The 21141-nt window shown below is 40.3% G+C and overlaps 1 protein-coding gene across 1 annotated transcript; it reads left to right on the top strand.

Moving 5' to 3' along the window:
* The first annotated feature begins 10074 nt into the window (after nt 1-10074).
* Nucleotides 10075-20826, top strand: NIPAL1 (NIPA like domain containing 1). Its single transcript, XM_071432442.1, is given in 7 exon segments — nt 10075-10136; nt 10138-10208; nt 14007-14273; nt 15342-15398; nt 15851-15941; nt 17736-17896; nt 18028-20826. Coding segments are annotated over 7 exon segments (1314 nt in total). The 3' UTR covers nt 18633-20826.
* The last annotated feature ends 315 nt before the right edge of the window (nt 20827-21141 follow it).

The following is a 21141-nucleotide window of genomic DNA, read 5'->3' as shown; positions in this document are numbered from 1 at the left end:
CTTCCTTTCTCTTTTGGCCTTCAGCGGGGATCAATTTTGGCAAGCTTTGCTGCATGTGCCTGCGCTTATAGCGTATGGGAAAGATTTCTCTCTTTTTTTTTTTCCTTTTTTTTCAGCATCCATGCCATGTCTATTATATCTTCCCCCCAAGCTGTTCCTTCCTCCTTGCCTTTTTGCCCTGCTTTTGCAACGTCTGTGTGCTTAGTTTTGGCATGTTTTGCTCTTTTGCAGCGCTCTGATATAATCCCGGTGCATTTTCTTATAGTCACCAAATGGCCCAAATTTCCCAGGTTTTTTTTTTCTCCTCCAATTGCAATTCCTTTGATGGTATCTCCATTCCAGCCTGTTTGGCAGTCCTTCCTTTCTCTTTTGGCCTTCAGCGGGGATCAATTTTGGCAAGCTTTGCTGCATGTGCCTGCGCTTATAGCGTATGGGAAAGATTTCTCTCTTTTTTTTTTCCTTTTTTTTCAGCATCCATGCCATGTCTATTATATCTTCCCCCCAAGCTGTTCCTTCCTCCTTGACTCTTTCCCCTGCTTTTGCAGCGTCGGTCAGCTTAGTTTTGGCATGTTTTGGTCCTTTGCCATGCAGCTCATTTCCTCAGAGACCGTTTCTTAAAGACACTAAAACTCCTGATTTTCTGGATTTTTTCGGCTTTTTTTCAATTGCATTTCATTTGATCCTATCTCCTTTCCAGAGTGTTTGTAAGCCTTTCTGTTTGGGTTCGCAAGATTCCGTTTCCTTCCCGAAAGGAAATGAAATTTCCTTTCGGGAAGGAAACGGAATCTTGCGATTTCAATGGGGACCAAGAGAGGAATCTTTGGTGCATGTCCCTGCGCTTGATGACATGCCATGCCTTTTGATGCCTTTGACTTTGGGAAAGATTTTTTCTTTTTTTTTTTTCAGTTTTTTTCAGCATCCATGCCATCTCCCTCATATCTTCTCCTGCAAGTTTTTTCTTCCTCCTTGCCTTTTTGCCCTGCTTTTGCAACATCTGTGAGCTTAGTTTTGGCATGTTTTGCTCTTTTGCAGCGCTCTGATATAATCCCGGTGCATTTTCTTATAGTCACCAAATGGCCCAAATTTCCCAGGTTTTTTTTTTTTCTCCTCCAATTGCAATTCCTTTGATGGTATCTCCATTCCAGCCTGTTTGGCAGTCCTTCCTTTCTCTTTTGGCCTTCAGCGGGGATCAATTTTGGCAAGCTTTGCTGCATGTGCCTGCGCTTATAGCGTATGGGAAAGATTTCTCTCTTTTTTTTTTCCTTTTTTTTCAGCATCCATGCCATGTCTATTATATCTTCCCCCCAAGCTGTTCCTTCCTCCTTGCCTTTTTGCCCTGCTTTTGCAACGTCTGTGAGCTTCGTTTTGGCATGTTTTGCTCTTTTGCAGCGCTCTGATATAATCCCGGTGCATTTTCTTATAGTCACCAAATGGCCCAAATTTCCCGTTTTTTTTTTTTTTTTTTTCTCCTCCAATTGCAATTCCTTTGATGGTATCTCCATTCCAGCCTGTTTGGCAGTCCTTCCTTTCTCTTTTGGCCTTCAGCGGGGATCAATTTTGGCAAGCTTTGCTGCATGTGCCTGCGCTTATAGCGTATGGGAAAGATTTCTCTCTTTTTTTTTTCCTTTTTTTTCAGCATCCATGCCATGTCTATTATATCTTCCCCCCAAGCTGTTCCTTCCTCCTTGACTCTTTCCCCTGCTTTTGCAGCGTCGGTCAGCTTAGTTTTGGCACGTTTTGGTCCTTTGCCATGCAGCTCATTTCCTCAGAGACCATTTCTTAAAGACACTAAAACTCCTGATTTTCTGGATTTTTTCGGCTTTTTTTCAATTGCATTTCATTTGATCCTATCTCCTTTCCAGAGTGTTTGTAAGCCTTTCTGTTTGGGTTCGCAAGATTCCGTTTCCTTCCCGAAAGGAAATGAAATTTCCTTTCGGGAAGGGAAACGGAATCTTGCGATTTCAATGGGGACCAAGAGAGGAATCTTTGGTGCATGTCCCTGCACTTGATGACATGCCATGCCTTTTGATGCCTTTGACTTTGGGAAAGATTTTTTCTTTTTTTTTTTTCAGTTTTTTTCAGCATCCAAGCCACGTCCCTCATATCTTCTCCTGCAAGTTTTTTCTTCCTCCTTGCCTTTTTGCCCTGCTTTTGCAACATCTGTGAGCTTAGTTTTGGCATGTTTTGCTCTTTTGCAGCGCTCTGATATAATCCCGGTGCATTTTCTTATAGTCACCAAATGGCCCAAATTTCCCGTTTTTTTTTTTTCTCCTCCAATTGCAATTCCTTTGATGGTATCTCCATTCCAGCCTGTTTGGCAGTCCTTCCTTTCTCTTTTGGCCTTCAGCGGGGATCAATTTTGGCAAGCTTTGCTGCATGTGCCTGCGCTTATAGCGTATGGGAAAGATTTCTCTCTTTTTTTTTTCCTTTTTTTTCAGCATCCATGCCATGTCTATTATATCTTCCCCCCAAGCTGTTCCTTCCTCCTTGACTCTTTCCCCTGCTTTTGCAGCGTCGGTCAGCTTAGTTTTGGCATGTTTTGGTCCTTTGCCATGCAGCTCATTTCCTCAGAGACCATTTCTTAAAGACACTAAAACTCCTGATTTTCTGGATTTTTTCGGCTTTTTTTCAATTGCATTTCATTTGATCCTATCTCCTTTCCAGAGTGTTTGTAAGCCTTTCTGTTTGGGTTCGCAAGATTCCGTTTCCTTCCCGAAAGGAAATGAAATTTCCTTTCGGGAAGGGAAACGGAATCTTGCGATTTCAATGGGGACCAAGAGAGGAATCTTTGGTGCATGTCCCTGCACTTGATGACATGCCATGCCTTTTGATGCCTTTGACTTTGGGAAAGATTTTTTCTTTTTTTTTTTTCAGTTTTTTTCAGCATCCATGCCACGTCCCTCATATCTTCTCCTGCAAGTTTTTTCTTCCTCCTTGCCTTTTTGCCCTGCTTTTGCAACGTCTGTGAGCTTAGTTTTGGCATGTTTTGCTCTTTTGCAGCGCTCTGATATAATCCCGGTGCATTTTCTTATAGTCACCAAATGGCCCAAATTTCCCAGGTTTTTTTTTTTCTCCTCCAATTGCAATTCCTTTGATGGTATCTCCATTCCAGCCTGTTTGGCAGTCCTTCCTTTCTCTTTTGGCCTTCAGCGGGGATCAATTTTGGCAAGCTTTGCTGCATGTGCCTGCGCTTATAGCGTATGGGAAAGATTTCTCTCTTTTTTTTTTCCTTTTTTTTCAGCATCCATGCCATGTCTATTATATCTTCCCCCCAAGCTGTTCCTTCCTCCTTGCCTTTTTGCCCTGCTTTTGCAACGTCTGTGTGCTTAGTTTTGGCATGTTTTGCTCTTTTGCAGCGCTCTGATATAATCCCGGTGCATTTTCTTATAGTCACCAAATGGCCCAAATTTCCCGGTTTTTTTTTTTTCCTCCTCCAATTGCAATTCCTTTGATGGTATCTCCATTCCAGCCTGTTTGGCAGTCCTTCCTTTCTCTTTTGGCCTTCAGCGGGGATCAATTTTGGCAAGCTTTGCTGCATGTGCCTGCGCTTATAGCGTATGGGAAAGATTTCTCTCTTTTTTTTTTCCTTTTTTTTCAGCATCCATGCCATGTCTATTATATCTTCCCCCCAAGCTGTTCCTTCCTCCTTGACTCTTTCCCCTGCTTTTGCAGCGTCGGTCAGCTTAGTTTTGGCACGTTTTGGTCCTTTGCCATGCAGCTCATTTCCTCAGAGACCATTTCTTGAAGACACTAAAACTCCTGATTTTCTGGATTTTTTCGGCTTTTTTTCAATTGCATTTCATTTGATCCTATCTCCTTTCCAGAGTGTTTGTAAGCCTTTCTGTTTGGGTTCGCAAGATTCCGTTTCCTTCCCGAAAGGAAATGAAATTTCCTTTCGGGAAGGGAAACGGAATCTTGCGATTTCAATGGGGACCAAGAGAGGAATCTTTGGTGCATGTCCCTGCACTTGATGACATGCCATGCCTTTTGATGCCTTTGACTTTGGGAAAGATTTTTTCTTTTTTTTTTTTCAGTTTTTTTCAGCATCCATGCCATGTCCCTCATATCTTCTCCTGCAAGTTTTTTCTTCCTCCTTGCCTTTTTGCCCTGCTTTTGCAACATCTGTGAGCTTCGTTTTGGCATGTTTTGCTCTTTTGCAGCGCTCTGATATAATCCCGGTGCATTTTCTTATAGTCACCAAATGGCCCAAATTTCCCGTTTTTTTTTTTTTTTCTCCTCCAATTGCAATTCCTTTGATGGTATCTCCATTCCAGCCTGTTTGGTAGTCCTTCCTTTCTCTTTTGGCCTTCAGCGGGGATCAATTTTGGCAAGCTTTTCTGCATGTGCCTGCGCTTATAGCGTATGGGAAAGATTTCTCTCTTTTTTTTTTCCTTTTTTTTCAGCATCCATGCCATGTCTATTATATCTTCCCCCCAAGCTGTTCCTTCCTCCTTGCCTTTTTGCCCTGCTTTTGCAACGTCTGTGAGCTTCGTTTTGGCATGTTTTGCTCTTTTGCAGCGCTCTGATATAATCCCGGTGCATTTTCTTATAGTCACCAAATGGCCCAAATTTCCCGTTTTTTTTTTTTTTTTCTCCTCCAATTGCAATTCCTTTGATGGTATCTCCATTCCAGCCTGTTTGGCAGTCCTTCCTTTTTCTTTTGGCCTTCAGCGGGGATCAATTTTGGCAAGCTTTGCTGCATGTGCCTGCGCTTATAGCGTATGGGAAAGATTTCTCTCTTTTTTTTTTCCTTTTTTTTCAGCATCCATGCCATGTCTATTATATCTTCCCCCCAAGCTGTTTCTTCCTCCTTGACTCTTTCCCCTGCTTTTGCAGCGTCGGTCAGCTTAGTTTTGGCATGTTTTGGTCCTTTGCCATGCAGCTCATTTCCTCAGAGACCATTTCTTGAAGACACTAAAACTCCTGATTTTCTGGATTTTTTCGGCTTTTTTTCAATTGCATTTCATTTGATCCTATCTCCTTTCCAGAGTGTTTGTAAGCCTTTCTGTTTGGGTTCGCAAGATTCCGTTTCCTTCCCGAAAGGAAATGAAATTTCCTTTCGGGAAGGGAAACGGAATCTTGCGATTTCAATGGGGACCAAGAGAGGAATCTTTGGTGCATGTCCCTGCACTTGATGACATGCCATGCCTTTTGATGCCTTTGACTTTGGGAAAGATTTTTTCTTTTTTTTTTTTCAGTTTTTTTCCGCATCCATGCCATGTCCCTCATATCTTCTCCTGCAAGTTTTTTCTTCCTCCTTGCCTTTTTGCCCTGCTTTTGCAACATCTGTGAGCTTAGTTTTGGCATGTTTTGCTCTTTTGCAGCGCTCTGATATAATCCCGGTGCATTTTCTTATAGTCACCAAATGGCCCAAATTTCCCGGTTTTTTTTTTTTCTCCTCCAATTGCAATTCCTTTGATGGTATCTCCATTCCAGCCTGTTTGGCAGTCCTTCCTTTCTCTTTTGGCCTTCAGCGGGGATCAATTTTGGCAAGCTTTGCTGCATGTGCCTGCGCTTATAGCGTATGGGAAAGATTTCTCTCTTTTTTTTTTCCTTTTTTTTCAGCATCCATGCCATGTCTATTATATCTTCCCCCCAAGCTGTTTCTTCCTCCTTGACTCTTTCCCCTGCTTTTGCAGCGTCGGTCAGCTTAGTTTTGGCATGTTTTGCTCGTTTGCAGCGCTCTGATATAATCCCGGTGCATTTTCTTTTAGTCACCAAATGGCCCAAATTTCCCAGTTTTTTTTTTTTTTCCTCCAATTGCAATTCCTTTGATGGTGTCTCCATTCCAGCCTGTTTGGCAGTCCTTTTCTCTTTTGGCTTTTAGCAGGTGTCACTGTTGGCAATCATTGCTGCCTGTGTCTGCACTTAATGGCATAATAGAAAGTGTTCTGGACTCTTCTGAAGCTCCAGAAGTTCTGTACAGTCAGTATTTCTGTTTAGCAGAATTTTTTTCCAAGGTTAAATTACATAGGAAAGCTTTCTTTCACAGAATTACGATGCTGAAATATTTCACATAAAATAGTGATTCAACAGATATTAATTAAACAAAAATTCACATTCAAATTAACTCAATAAAACCTGATATTAATTAAACTAAAATCATCAATATATGACACTGTCTTTAATACGAGAGGTAGAAAGTGCACTGTAGATGAAAATGTTTAATAATTCCCGCCTTACACGTTATTCACTCTTTGTAGAATAATAGGGGTTAAGGTGGCACTATCTGGGCATTTAAAACTGAACACCTATGCAATTTATTTCTACACAGTATGTAGAGCAATCTAATAATTTTGCACAGTCTAGAGCCCCTTTTTTTTCTCACTTTAACCTAATTTCTTCACTTGTACTGATCCTGCAGGTCTGCACTAAATCACCTTTTAGTGGAGAAGATAGAGTTCCTACGTTTAGAGCTTCATTCACAAATCTACTTCAGTAGTTTTTGTGTGGCTACATGCCAGGAATGGTAAGTAATGTGTTTTTAGCTTCTGTATTGAACAGAGCTCATGGTTGGACACTGTCGTGTAGCAACGACTGCTGGCAGAGTAATGCAGAACAGGGAAGCTGAGCAATTATAAAATGATTTTAAAATGAAACAGGTAATTTTCCTAAATAATAATAAAAGAGATAGTTCTTGCTTCATGTCTGCACCTGAACCAGCTGCACAGTGAACAGGTTTTCTAATTGTGGTGAAACTTGTCATCATCTTCAGTATATACAAAAACGTAATTCAATACTGCATAAGGAACTCAATGTCCATTCACATAAGAAAAAAATCTTCAACAAGATTAAATTTATAACAAAGCCAAAGAGATACACAAATTATGGTAATTAAGTTGTTCATGGCTAATACAGAGGTAAAGATGGGATTTATTAAGGCACAAAAAGGAGGTTTACAATTACTGTTTTAGTTATAAATGTAAAAGATTAAAATTGGCTAGATAGTCAGTGCTTCCATTTTTATAAAAGATCAACAATTAAAGTCAGTGCTTACTGGCTTTAAGGAAAGTTTAATGAAACCTTTCATATATTACATATTTCATGAAGTTATGTAACTACATAAGTAGCAGAATTTTAACATAAATTTTTCCTTGCATTTTCCAAACATTTAATGGGGGGGGGGGAGAATAATGCAATAACATGGAAGGACATAGCAAGGTTTCATAAGACACTTATTCCTCTTTGGGAGAAATGGATACTGCCACAAAATTGCTATGACTATTACTACATGCATATTTTTACTTCATACACAAAAGGTTGATCTGTGCTTAGTGTATCTGGCACAGCTCCAGGGAATTAAATGGTTCTGTGCTGATTTGCATTAGCTCATAATCCAGGCATTGCTCTAAATCAGTCATAAGTGTCATTTTCAATGGCAAAATGGCATCTTTTTTCTCTTTATGTCAGTTAACAAGATTGTATATCAATACTTTATTTTCTTTCCCATTTGACCTTTACATGTCATCCAAAATAAAGAAAAATACATCAATGTTGATAAATTACTTTTGTGTAGTTAGTTTCTTCCTGACATTTTCTCAAAGTTCTTCAAAACAAATTGAGTATGAAAACTGCTAATCATCAGTGAAGTATTTATACATGAACTATGACTACTCTCTTCTGTAATAATATTATGGATTGCCAGTTTTTTGCATCTATCCATTGACTTGGATTGTTAGTCACAAGTTTTTTGTGACTTCATATTTTTTTCTAAGAAGAAAAAGGGTCTCATAGTGCTTGTTGCAGATGATTACAATATAAAAATACGAAGTATTTAAAGATTTTCAGCCAAGGAACAATAAGTATATAGCATCATTTAAGTTGGAAAATACTCTTAAGATAATTAAGTAAAATTCAACCCAACACTATTACATTCACCATTAAATGATACCCATCACTACCATATCTATACATCTTTTAAATACCTCCAGGGATGGTGAGTGCACCATTTCTTTAGGTGGCTTGTTCCAATGCTTGACAACCCTTTGAGTGAAGAAAAACCTCCCCTGGCACAACCTGAAGCCGTCTCTTCTTGTCCAGGTCCTTTTGACTTGGGACAAGAGACCCAACCCTCTTCTAACTACAACTTCCTTTCAGGCAGCTGTAGAGGGGTGTAAGGTTTATCCTGAGCCTCCTTTTCTCCAGGCTAAATACCTCCGGCTCCCTCAGCCACTCCTCACAGGACTTGTGCTCCAGACCCTTCACCAGCTCCACTGCCCTTCTCTGGACTTGCTGCAGCATCTCAATGTCCTTCTTGTAGTGATGGGCCCAGAACTGAACACAGGATTCACAATCTGGCCTCATCAGTGTCAACCTCAGGGAGACAAAATTTTGCTGGCCACACTATTCCTGATAGAGGGCAGGATGCCATTGGTTTTCCCAGCCACCTGGGCACACTGCTGGTTCATGCTCAGCCAGCTGTCAACAAATGTGTAAATCAGATTAAATATTTTATTTATTAATTAAATAGACTTTGATGTCCACAGCCTGCTAAAGGACTTGGCTGGTACAGAGGCCCATCTACTTTCACTTTCAGAGAAGTGTTAGCTGTGCTGTTTCTCAGCATTCTTGCTCTGGGTACTGCACCACAGTGAAGCTGTGAGCAGCAGGTCAGCAAGAGCTGTGCCAGAGGAAGAGGCGGTCTTTGGCAGCTCACCCTCTCCCACCTTCTCTGCTGCTCCAGCAGGGCTCTGTGGATATTACCACTTCCCTTCTCAGCAGATCTGCCAACAGAGTCACTTGCAGGAATGCAGCAAGCTCAAAAAATTGACATATTTTTGCAGAAACAGGGATATGAACAAACAGAGTTGACAGATCTGAGAGGACACAGAACAAAAACAGGAATTTGAAACAGACTGCAGACGTGCATCTGTCCATATAAATGTTTTTATCCTATGGGCATGCTTATGTTGTACAGAAGATCACAGTTTTCTCCCAAATTTCAGATTATGCTATAAAATTTTGATATAACTCTTTCAAGTACAATTTAAATTTTTGCTGTTTTTTTAGCAGTAACCTGCTTTAGAAATGTTAAAGCAGAGAAGTCTATCTATCATGCAGCCTGCACTGGATTCAGGCCACCTTCTCTAGAAGTTGTTATAGTGTAGACACAGTAAAGATAAAGTGGAATGGTAACTAAAATCACAAAAAGGAAATTCAATGTTCCTTTTCTCCTAACATACAGAGTGCTGGTAATGTTAAAAAATAAATACTGAAATAAAAAAAAATGAGACTAAGACATTGAAACTGGTCTCTTGGTTTAACCACAGGACTGCAAAGTCAAGGATACCTAAGCCAAGGAAAACCAAGTTATTTTGCTGATAATGTCAATGTATTTCAGCAGTATGCCCCAATGGTACAACTTTTCAAAACCAATGATGATTAGTTTGGGTACTGTGCTGCAAAGCCTGGTTCCAGCTGTAATCTCAATCCTGTGTATCCCTGTGGTGCTCTGTGGAGGTGTGTTAAATTTGCAATTTTGATTCCAGTTAGAGAAATCCTTGTGCATGCTAAAGGTCTGCAGAGTGTCCCAAGTTCGCTGGACAACATGTAATGTTTTATTAAGCCTTACATTTTGTAAATGTATTTCACGTAATCATGTCAAAACCAAGACCTCAGTTGAAACTATTCAACTAAGGTCTTGGGTAATAAAGGTAATTATTTCTTGTAACAACCTGGAGCCTGTTAAGCCACAGGGAGTCATCTCAGGGTGTGCATCACCAGGCACTGCCCTTGTTTTAGGACGCTGCCATAGTTTGGCTGGGGGATCCCTCTGCTTGCCCGCAGACCCACTGGCCAAAGCGAGCACAGGCAGCTTGTCACAGACACAAGTGGCTGCACATCAAGACTGCTCATCCCTTCTCCCAGCTGCGAAGGGGAAGGAAACTAAATCTGTAGAGACTTCAGGAGAGGCAAATGCTGCCAAGGTACTTCAGGAGACTGCGCTCTTCTTTGGATTCAGTGTTCAGGTGGGGCCACAGAACTCCCTAGGTCTGGGACTCGATAACGATCTAGAAAGCCCATTCGGGGTCACTCCTGGAGCCCTGCGCGCCCTTTCCCCCGCAAGTGGAGGGGATGCCACCTCCGTCTCCGCCGGCGAGCGGGCGCGCCCAGGTGCGCTGAGCCGCGCCCGGGCGGGCGGAGCCCGCGGATCCTGGCAGCCGTGGGGCCCGGAGTGGCGCTGCCCGTCCGTCCGTCCTGCCGTGCGGGTCAGAGTCTGCCCGCCCGTCCGTCCGTCCTGCCGTGCGGGTCAGAGTCTGCCCGTCCTGTCCTGCGGGTCAGTGTCTGCGCGGCCGCGGGGCCGGGGCTCCGCGGGAGGGCGCGGGGCTGGCTCGGTCTGTTCGGCGTGCGCATCGCTCGGGACGCGGAGGGTCGGCGGGGCTCGGGACGCGGCCGTGCCCTCCTGTTTCCCCGGTGTCGGAGCCCCCGTCAGATTTCCCTCCGCCCCGGCGGCACCCCGTTGTTTTCCGAGGAGTGGCGTGGGTCCGGCGCCGGGGAAGCTACTGCGCTTCTGCCGAGGCTGCCTGGGGTTAAACATCTTGTCAACTTTGTTTTGTGCTTTTTGGTGAGTCTCCACTCCAGGCGTGCCAGGGAGGAATTCCTTGCTGCTTCTCGATACACCCACTTTTGGCCCCAGGAGCTGCGCCTTGGCAAAGGTGAGCTTGGTATTTCCTGGGTGACCGAGAAAGGCATTTCATGTTTCTGCCAGGGGTGAGCTGAGTCGTGAGCCTGCTAGAAATGGTTAAATTATTGTCTAATCAAAGCAATTAGTTTTTGAGATGACTTAGGACCAGTATCTTCAGTAGCAGGTTAAGAGCCAAGTTGGCTGTCACTAACCAAGGCAAGTCAGCCCTGAACTGCAGAATGACAGCAAGTCATGCATGTCACAAGCAGTGCATAGCACCAGAGTGTCTGGTCTACCCAATTCAGACAGAGAATATTTAGGTGTTTAAGGGGAAAAAAAAAGAAAAAAAAATAGCTGAATCATAAAAAATTCAGAAGTTACACCAGCAGCTGCCTTGGCTCGGACTGGTTTCCTGTTGCTGCCAGTCTTGAGTCAGAGCTGGGAGAGATTATTTTTGCTAGGAGGAGTTCTGCTGACAGGTTCATGTTTGTTGACATTTGGAAGTAGGAGGTGAAACTAGCTTAGCTACAGAAACTCTGTGCTGAGCAAGCCAGGTAGCCTCAGTGATTTATCATCTTCCTCAGCCTTTCCAAGTGATCTTCAGACTGTTCACAGGGGTAATAAAATAACAGTAATTCCTGGATCAGCCTCCTCTTCCCGTCTCTCAGGTGGTTCTTTGAGCAATGCAGTTACATGCCACTTTTCATGCAAGTGGAACAAATGACTTTTTTTTCTTTAACCATGAGAAGCTGCTCAGCCCAATAAACAGAGATCATAAGCATTCAAAATTACTCTTCTCAGTGATAAATCCAATATTTCTTTGTGAATGTGGGCAAAGATTGTAATTCAGAAAGGAGAGAAACAACCTGTGGCAGTCACTGGGTGACTTAGTACAAATGGCATGATTAAATTTTTCTGATGTCGTAAGGTATGCTGAGGAATGAAAACCTTTAGAACACATAGAAAAACATTTTGTTTCACGTGAAACAAAATAAGCCTGCCATTCATCTCCAGCTAAATGAAAGTACACCAGTCACCAAAAAGGGGGAAGAAAATTGTTATTTTCTTCACTGTAGAAACCCAATGCACTGATAGAAAGCTGCCTTACAGTTTCCTTACTGTTGCAGGAAACTGCAGGACTATACTTATCAGGAGTGTTTATCTTCATGTTTTCTTTTCATTAAAGGCAAGGAATGTTACTGCTTCTCACACCATCCTGGTTTGGCATCAGTATGGTATTGGGAGCTAAGGGATTTCATTCATCTCTCCCTTGTTTTTTTTCACAGAATAATAGAATAGTTTGGATTGGAAGGGACCTTTGAAGGCTATTTAAACCAACCCCCATGCCACAAGCAGGGCATTTTTATCTTGCCCTGGTATGTGTTTATAAAGAGAAAATATAGTTATGCTTAAAGGACTTTTCTGTAATTTTGCTTTGTGATTTATTCTTCACTAATTATGTCATAACAAGTATATGCAAATTTTTCTTCTTCTAAGACTATGCTAATAGTTTAGGATTTTAAAATACTTTCAGGTGCAAATGCTAATTCCGTATTTTTACATTATCCAACTGTAATTTCTAGTAATGATAAGAGTGTAGAATAGTATCTATCCTACATACTATGCAACAGGAACTGCATGTGGATCTAAGTTCTCTAAGATTTTAGTCTTCAGCTGGTGAATATGAACGTGCCTATCTTGTGGGAACATTTTATTAAGTCTGACTTAGCAATACAAAACAACTTCTGTTATATGGAAACACTCTTGGCAAACAAGGAAGTGTGTTTGCACAGCCTGCAAATCAAATTATAACTTCCTGTAGTATGTTGTATAATATAGAATGAGAAAAAAGGGAGCAGGTACTCACTCTAGTTCCTTACTTGAAAAGGGTTCTGTCTCCCAGAGCTAATACCAGCATTGCCAACAGCAAATAGGATATTTTTAGGACCTTATGTATTTTAACTATTCTTTGTTAAACTGTATTAAATGAATTATCCAAGTCTGCTTCTTGTTAATTGTTCAGTGAAGTACTTTTGATATAACATTTTTTATTTCCAGAGCTTACATGCGAACACAGAGGCACATCCTTTTCTACCAAGTCCCCAAGTGCCATTTCTTCAGTTAGGAAAGGGGAGAAGAAAAGAAAAGAAAAAAAGGGAGTGTATTACTGATGCTGTCACTCTTTAGGATGAATTGTTCATGTATTATTTTAATTACAGGGAAACCATGGGAAAAAAACCTATTTGTTGCAACTCCTGCTTCCTATGTATCATGGTGGACTGAGCTTTTGTACTTCTGCAAATTGTTTCATATTTTAACATGTCTTCACAATAAGCCTTCTTTACAAAAAAGATTGTTCTTAAAAGTTTTCCAGGCTAGAGTCTGTAATCCACACTGGCTGCCTGATGCACTCCACTGTAACAAACTGAGACATCAGCCTAGACTGCCCAAGCCCTGTAGCAGCTTTGCTGCCTGACCCCTGCTTCCCCATGAAAAAAGCAACTCCTTTTGTTCTTGGAAATGCACTACCTGCTCTTCCTTTAGAAACAAATCTAGGCTGATTACAATGATGCCATTCCCACAGACTGTCATCATAGTGGTACTGATAATGCTTGGCTAGCTGAGTGTGAGCCTCTGGTCCCTGCTCAGGATCACACAGCTCTCCAGCAGGGTTGCAGGGATAGCTGGGGGAACTGTCCCCTGTGGCCTGTGATCTACCTCCACCCAGGGCTTTCTGAGGTTAAATTAAATTTGCTGGGAGGTGGAATGAGGCCTTCACCTGAAAATTTTGTGATTGGTTAAATAAGACTTGGCTCACACAGTATTCACTGAACAGTTTTTATAAAATGCCTTAGCACCCACATGCAGTGAGAGTTTTCTCTCTGTTTGATTTTTCCTTCCTTTTTTTCCATTTGTTTTTCCAATCTTAGCTACCAATATAAAACCAGAAGCCTTGAAGAGCAGCAGGCTTACTTTAACAGGCAAAGTCCAAAATCATGGATTTGGCTATATGTTTGTGGTCTCTGCACAAAAAAAGGAGCTCTTTCATCTTCAGGTTTCAGTTTAGCTTTTAAGATTTTGAGTTGAATTTTAAACTGAAGCTAATATTTTTTTGTTGCATTGCTCGGCATTCCCCTTATTGCATGAGCCAATGAAGTGCAAAACATGGATGTAAAATAATGTAATCACCTGTGAGCTACAGGAGTGGGTAATGACCCACAGCAGCATCGTCTACATTGTGTGGGTTTTGTGTGTTATTTGCACAGTCAGAAATTACAGGTGCTCTGCAAAGACACGAAAAGGATTGAGCAGAGTGGGAACAGGGCTCTTCCAGAGCTGGGCCTGTGTTGAGAATCATTTGTCCTTCTTTTTCTGCTCCCAGGTGCTGTGCTCTCTTTTTCTTGCCCTGACTCCTGCCAGGCATGGTGCCAGATCACCAACGTGTCTGAATCACACTCTCCTCTCCTCACCTCTATGGAGGGGACTGGCAATGAAACAAATTGGAGTATTTCCCTCCCTTCTGGAAGCAAATACCACCTCTACATTGGCTTGGCTTTGGCTGTAGGCTCCAGTATCTTTATTGGTTCTAGTTTCATACTGAAGAAGAAAGGACTTTTGAAACTGGCAGACAAAGGAGTCACCCGAGCTGGTAGGTGATGGTGCCATCCTTGCTCCAGCTGGGGACACAAACACCTCTTCTAACTTGACAAAATCAAGGTTCAAGTCACAGATCACATGTTTAAAACTACTTTAATGGTGATCAGAAGTCCTGTCTTGGTAAGGGATGGAGACATGCTATTATTTCTGTGTGTGGTTACAGGGACTGGGATTTCAGAACTCTTAGGACTAAGAGATATGCAGTGGGTATTAAATCTAGTGAGCTGGTGCTAGTTCCTCACTGAGAGCAATTAGTTACCAAAATAAAATTCTCTATTTGTCTTATCCTCCAAACTGCCCTTCTCCCTCTTTTTTTCAATTTTTCTTCCCCCTCATTTGAGATTGAAAGTCTTAGGCTGGTTTACCTTTTTTGTTTTGCTAAGCTTCTTTAAAGTGAGTGCAATGAGTTGCAGAAATGACATTTATTACACAAGTTTCTACAGTTAGTACAACTATCCCTTCATCAAAGTCAACAGATGAACAGCTAGAAAAAGAACAGTTGCCCTAATGTCTTAATTTGCTTTGCATGGATTTAAGTACATAGCATTAGCAGTTTTTCTTTTGTTTGTTGTCTTTATTGGAAAATATTATTCCAGAGAATTTGGTTGTTTGAAAAAACCGATACTGAATATAAGATATACTTATGTTTTATGTAAAAAAAAAAAAGTCATGCACACGGGGGCATTGTTCTTTCTAATTTCTTCAAACCTAAAGTAAAAGGAGAGTCAAACTGCAGTTGACTGTATGAATATATTGGATCTGACCTGGAAAAGCATTTTGAAACATCTCTTAAGCTCACCAAAAATCTTTATAAACATTTTACTTTTGCTTGAAACTTCACCTCTGTGTACATTTAGTCAAATAGCATTTTTTAGAAGCCCAAGTCACAAAGCAGTAGAGTCGTTAATAAAATGTCAGTCAAAATCAAATATTCTTCTTTTTGCATTTAGGTAACATGCTCTTTTTGTACTTTGTACGTGCAAATGTGAAGCTGTACTTTTTGTTTCTTACAGTAAGGTGATCTGTTTCCTCTAAGATAAGGTTATTTTTTCTCTTTCAGGACAAGGTGGATATTCTTATTTGAAGGAATGGCTTTGGTGGGCTGGACTGCTATCAAGTAAGTCAGCTCTTTCCTCTCAGCCTATATGTAAATCTACAAAAAGCAGATTGTTTTAAATAGATTTGTTGTCTGATTTTTCATTCCCTTCACTTAAAAGAAATGTCCTTGCAATCACATTCATGACAAGCTCTTCTCATATGCCATCTTTCAAATACTGCATTTGGTCTTAAGAGCTCTCTGCAGAATAACCATCTTTTCTTTAATATCTGGTCAAATGCCATGGAATTGCATCTGTCCAGATTCTAGGAGTACTTAGGAGAAGAGTATTCTACTTTCTTCCAGCATTTATTAGTTGTGCAGCTAATTTTGAAATGAAAATGTGCATATATATAGTGCAGAAAAAGGATTTTGGTTTGTATTTGCTGTCATAGTTGTCATACAAAATATTTACAATAGCGTGCCTTTTAATATTCTCCTCCAAACTGATCCAAATGTTCTTTCTTCTGCAGTGGGATTAGGAGAAGCTGCAAACTTTGCTGCCTATGCCTTTGCACCTGCAACCTTGGTTACCCCCTTGGGTGCACTGAGTGTTCTAATAAGGTCAGTACCAATGGGGAGCAAGCCTTGCCAAAAACCACTCACTGCATGAGGGAAAAAATACTGGCTTTGGCTGAAAGTAGAGATTTTTAATAAGAAAACTGAAAAGCAATTGATGGGCAGAAAATGCTTTTCATTGCTTTCTGGAAATATATTTTTCCTTATTGAGAACTGAGTTATCTGGATAGATAGAATCAGAAGTCTTGTTGCAAAGGCCACTGAATGCCTTCCCATTAGCTTTTCACCTAGATCACAAAGTAATTCTTATCAGCATAAACAAGGTATACTGCTGATAAAAGGTAATTTATCTATTCCTAGAGAACTGGAACTTTTTAAAGAACTGTTATCCTGTTCTTCGGCTGTGCCTGAACTTTAAATAAAAATACAACATTCCTTCACAAAATGTTTTCAAAAACATTTCTATTGATCAGAGCGCAATTTCATATTAAGGCACATATTAGTACATATTTTGATTTTGTTTGATCTTTTTGAAATCTTTATGGAAAGAAGGCAAAGAAAATCTAAGCTTTCTTCTGTATCCACAATTAAAATTTGTGGTTCTTTTGAAACATAAATGTCCTTCACAGACTTATTGTTTCCTATGTATGAAGAAAAAAATAATTTCCAAGTTCTTAAGCACATACAGTAATGCGGCTATCATAGCAGCAGAAAGGACATGGACTGCGCATACAAAAATTTTATAGGAAACAATCTTTTAGCAAAATGAAATTATAGTAATTTAAATGTAAAACTGATTTTTAAGAACTGAGTATATTATATGAAACACTGTGTTTAAAACAATATGCGCCACATATTAAAAACAAAACAAAAAATAACCCAAACAAAAAACTCCAAACAAGCCCCCCCGCCCAGGATACTTGGAATGATCTACCTGCTCAAACTGCAGCTGTTCTGTCATAGCAAAACCAATGTAACTGAGTCCCTGCAGTGGTGCTGGGGTCAGCGTGTTGGTAAATGCAGATCAGCTGGCTGCCTGGCTGCTGCTGTGCAAAAACAGCTTGAGTTTTATTGCTCTCATCTTTGACAGGGAGAGCAATCATTCAAATTTTCATGAGACAGAGGGGTTGTTAGAACTTCATGTCAGTGAACTCATTACCCTTGTGTGAAAAAAGGTCTGTATTTTGATCAGTGGGTTGAGTAACTGTTTGTGTGTTCACACACCATTAAGCCCGTGTCTGTGCCCAAGGTTGTTCTCCAACAGGCTAATCATGCCCTATGAGTGGTGTTTTAGGCCACGTTATTGTGCTTAGGTTAAATAATCAACCCCGTGGAGATTCTGGGGTTGATCTCTGAAGGGGGAGACATGCCTTCTCTGTGTTTTGGGGGAAGCCCTTGGCAAGCCAGGCAGAAAGTGTGCCTGGGTGGGAGAGCCTGGGGAGAGATAAGGAATAGTTTCCAGCACTCATGTGCATTGGTTGTAATAGCAAATGAACTGCTTTTAGCCATTTTTGGAAGAAATAAACAGCTCTTGTGGTTAATCTACAGTGAGAGTGCATACCCTGACCCAGGCATCAGGAATGAGAAGCTCCTTAGCAATTTGGACCCTTTTACAACCTGGAAGGAAGCAATAAGGGTTGCTAAACTCCCTAAAACCTAACCTTACCTTCTCGGTCATGACCAACTTTCTTGGAAAAACTCCTCACAATTTGATTGTTTCAGACTGGTTTACCATATATCCAAATTCAAGAGAGGTTTTCTGATATGCTACACAGAGAGATTTTGAATGTCTTCTGTGCCTGGTGGAGCTGAACATTTTATTTCTATTTTGCTGAACAGTGCTATATTGTCATCCTATTTTTTAAATGAGAAGCTGAATATTCATGGAAAGCTGGGCTGTGTACTGAGCATTTTGGGGTCAACAGTCATGGTTATTCATGCCCCAGAGGAGGAGGAGGTCACCTCACTAGATGAGATGGAAAGAAAGCTGCAAGATCCAGGTCTGTATGCAATTGCAGTGAAGACATGCTGCAGTTCATAGGGAAGTGTCCAGGACACTGAACAACTGAGCATGTTCGTGAGCATAGTCTGGTGTTGTGTGTATTACTCTTCCCTTTCCTCTTTTTTACAGTGTTTGTTACATTTGCTGTTCTGCTGACAGTCGTTGCCCTTGTCCTGATCATTGCTGTGGCTCCAAAGAGAGGTCAGACAAATATACTGATCTACGTTTTAATTTGCTCTCTCATCGGTGCCTTCTCCGTCTCGTCTGTGAAGGGTCTGGGCATTGCCATCAAGCAGATGCTGCAGAGGAAGCCAGTCTATCGCCATCCCCTGCTTTACATTCTGGTGGGCATCTTGGTGCTCTCAGTCAGCACTCAGATCAGCTACCTCAACAAAGCCCTGGATGTGTTCAACACATCCCTTGTGACACCCATTTACTACGTGTGCTTCACTACCACAGTGGTGACGTGCTCCATCATCTTGTTCAAGGAGTGGAGCAGTATGGAACTGGGTGATATCATTGGAACCCTGAGTGGATTCTGCATCATCATCATTGGCATCTTCCTACTGCATGCTTTCAAAAACACTAACATCACCTGGAGTCAGTTGATGTCCACTGTTGCCAAAGAGCCATCACCATCACACCGTGAATCTGAAACCAGTCACACTCTGCTGGAGAGCATGGAAAACCCAGCTCTGGCATATGAGGAGGACAACATTTTATTCAGTCAGTGAAACACTGAAGAAGTGTTTATCATCAAAGTATCATGAATTGCAAACTCAGCCCACCCATGTCTACTAAAAAGCTCTACTTTTCTGCAGTCCTCTGGAAATTAGTCTGTGAGGCCTGTTAAGTGTGGATCACTCCTCTCTATGTCAGCTGTTGGCAGTAATGAGTGAAAATGGTCAGTAATTAGCACAACAGACAGAAACCTGGTGGTGATTATATGTTAGGCAATGAAAAACATGGTCCTTCTTTTATGCAGCATCTCTTCCTGGGAAATTTTAGCAAAAAAGAATGGTTTTTGTAAGCCATGTTTACAAATGCAATTTTCTTTTGATGATAAAAGACAATCCTTGCTGAAATGGCAGGTACTCTGCTATTATCTTGTGATAGCCTTAATATTTCTGGCTTTATATTTTTATAATTTATTGCCAAGTGAGCTTGTAGATACTCTACATGAAGGATCTTCATTGGAGACATAATATGAAGAAAACAGTGTTTAACGCTTAGTTTTTCATATAAAATTTTATGCAAGATTTTTTCACTTTTGATGACCTGCCAATGAGCATTGATTAGATGTCACAAAAATTTTAGCAAATACAATTCTTGATACATCTCAGCTTTTCTTCTCAAGGAATCCTGAATGGATTGTGAATCCCTGAATGTGCCTGTAACTTTTTTATTACAAAACTAAGACTGAGTTTAAGAAAAATAAAATTCATTAGAGGCCTGAAAACAGTTGCTACTGGCTTAAAAAGTTACATGAGGTTATAGAATTAAGTATTCAAAGGCAGGAGAAAAACAGAGCATGCAATTAAAAATTTCCACTTTGCTTTATATTATTTTGAGGATTAAGAAGGAGCTTTACTTATTTCCATACTTCTTCCTAATGCAGCCATCTATTAGTTATAACCCATTTAAGCTTTTCAAAATTTTTTCCTCATTTTCTGGGAAGGCATTGTTCTTTATTAATAATAAAGCAGTCCTGTTAATTTTTATTCTTTTATAAGTGCAAAATTCATTTTACAATCCATGCACTACTTCCAAAAATACTAGGTAGGGGATGAGTGGTAGGCAAGGGGTGAGAAATGTCAGAATGTCTTTTTTTGAGTTTGGACTTCTCTAAAAAAAACTATTTACCCCTATTAGAGGTTTAACAATATGTTAACCTACCAGAGGCCTTGAAGTTTGGTAACTGTACTGTAGTTCCTCAGTTGTGGTCACTGATCTTCCTGTCACAAAAAAGCTTGCACAGTCCATGGTTTACTCATTACAACCCTCTTTGTAAGTAAGTAAGTTCAGCAATCAGACATGTGGTTGGTGACAAGCTCATCAGAAAGCAGCATTTCCAGTCTTTGGATCTTTAAGTGTGAGTCCAGAAAGTTTGCCAGAGGATGCCATGACTTCAGCACTTAAAAACTGGTTTAAATCAGCTGAAATTTATATGCCAAGCAGAACTTCCTCATGAAGCAGGCTATATGTTTCCTAATGTTCAGAAGGTTTAGTAGAAGACGACAGTTTGGATGGATAGAAGATTGTTCTGTCAAAGAAACCTCATCCTTCACAAAAGGGTTGCTGCTTATATGTCATATATTTAAGTGGCATCACTATTACCCAGCAAAAGGGACATTTTCACTAAAAATGTACTTGCCTTCAAAATATAATGACATTGTACACATTATCAATTTGGAGTATTTTTCAGCTTGAGTGATGAAATTCACAGCAATTCTTTGCTGTTCAAAAAGCTTCAGACAAGAAAATCTACTAACAGGGTTTCATTACTTCTTAGTTAATGTAGATAATACTTTGGTTTTATTTACCAGATTCAAGCTTCTAAATCTTAATAGTTAAGACCAAGTAATACAAACAATAAAAAAACTAAAGATGGAGGGGGTTTTATAGTTTGTTCTTTAACAAAAACTTGCTTTTCACTCTGAATTACACAGTTCAAAGAATAACTGAAGAAAACGTTGACTGTAAAAAAGAGAAAAAGAAATACTTTTGCATAGTTCATGGCCCCTTTATTTGCCTATAGAGTCATCACTGTGGTGTGACCAAATCAGTTATTTGTAAGAAATAACAACCAGTCCAGTTCTTGAATGGATGTGCATTGGCATTTAAAGATATATCATAATACTTCCTTTGAGAAGGGTGTGGACTCCTTATGTACCAGCTGCTGGCAATAATTAGCTTATAACAAGCAAAATTTCTGTATTTTCTACTGGATCTTTGTATCTGCTATTACACATAAATAGCAACTAATAATAAAAGAATGCTATTTGCTAACAATGTCAAAAAAACGAAGTTAATGGTTATTTTCATGGTGTACAAGAAGTCCATCATGTTAGAAGTAAATTAGTGATTAATTTTTTGTATAAAAACATTTGCTGTAAGAGATGCTATTTTTTTAAATGTTTATATTTAGTTACTGGTTTGGAATAACTTTGATTTTTTTATTGAAATTATGCTAATATTTCTATTGTAATAAATTATTCATGGTTATGCGCTAAATTATCTGTA

This window comes from Agelaius tricolor, unplaced genomic scaffold (assembly GCF_023055355.1).
Source record: "Agelaius tricolor isolate 1412-34295 unplaced genomic scaffold, bAgeTri1.0.p SCAF_8, whole genome shotgun sequence".
Lineage (NCBI taxonomy): Eukaryota > Metazoa > Chordata > Aves > Passeriformes > Icteridae > Agelaius > Agelaius tricolor.
The sequence above is the reverse complement of the archived record's forward strand: the minus strand, read 5'-3'. Positions and strand labels throughout refer to the sequence as shown.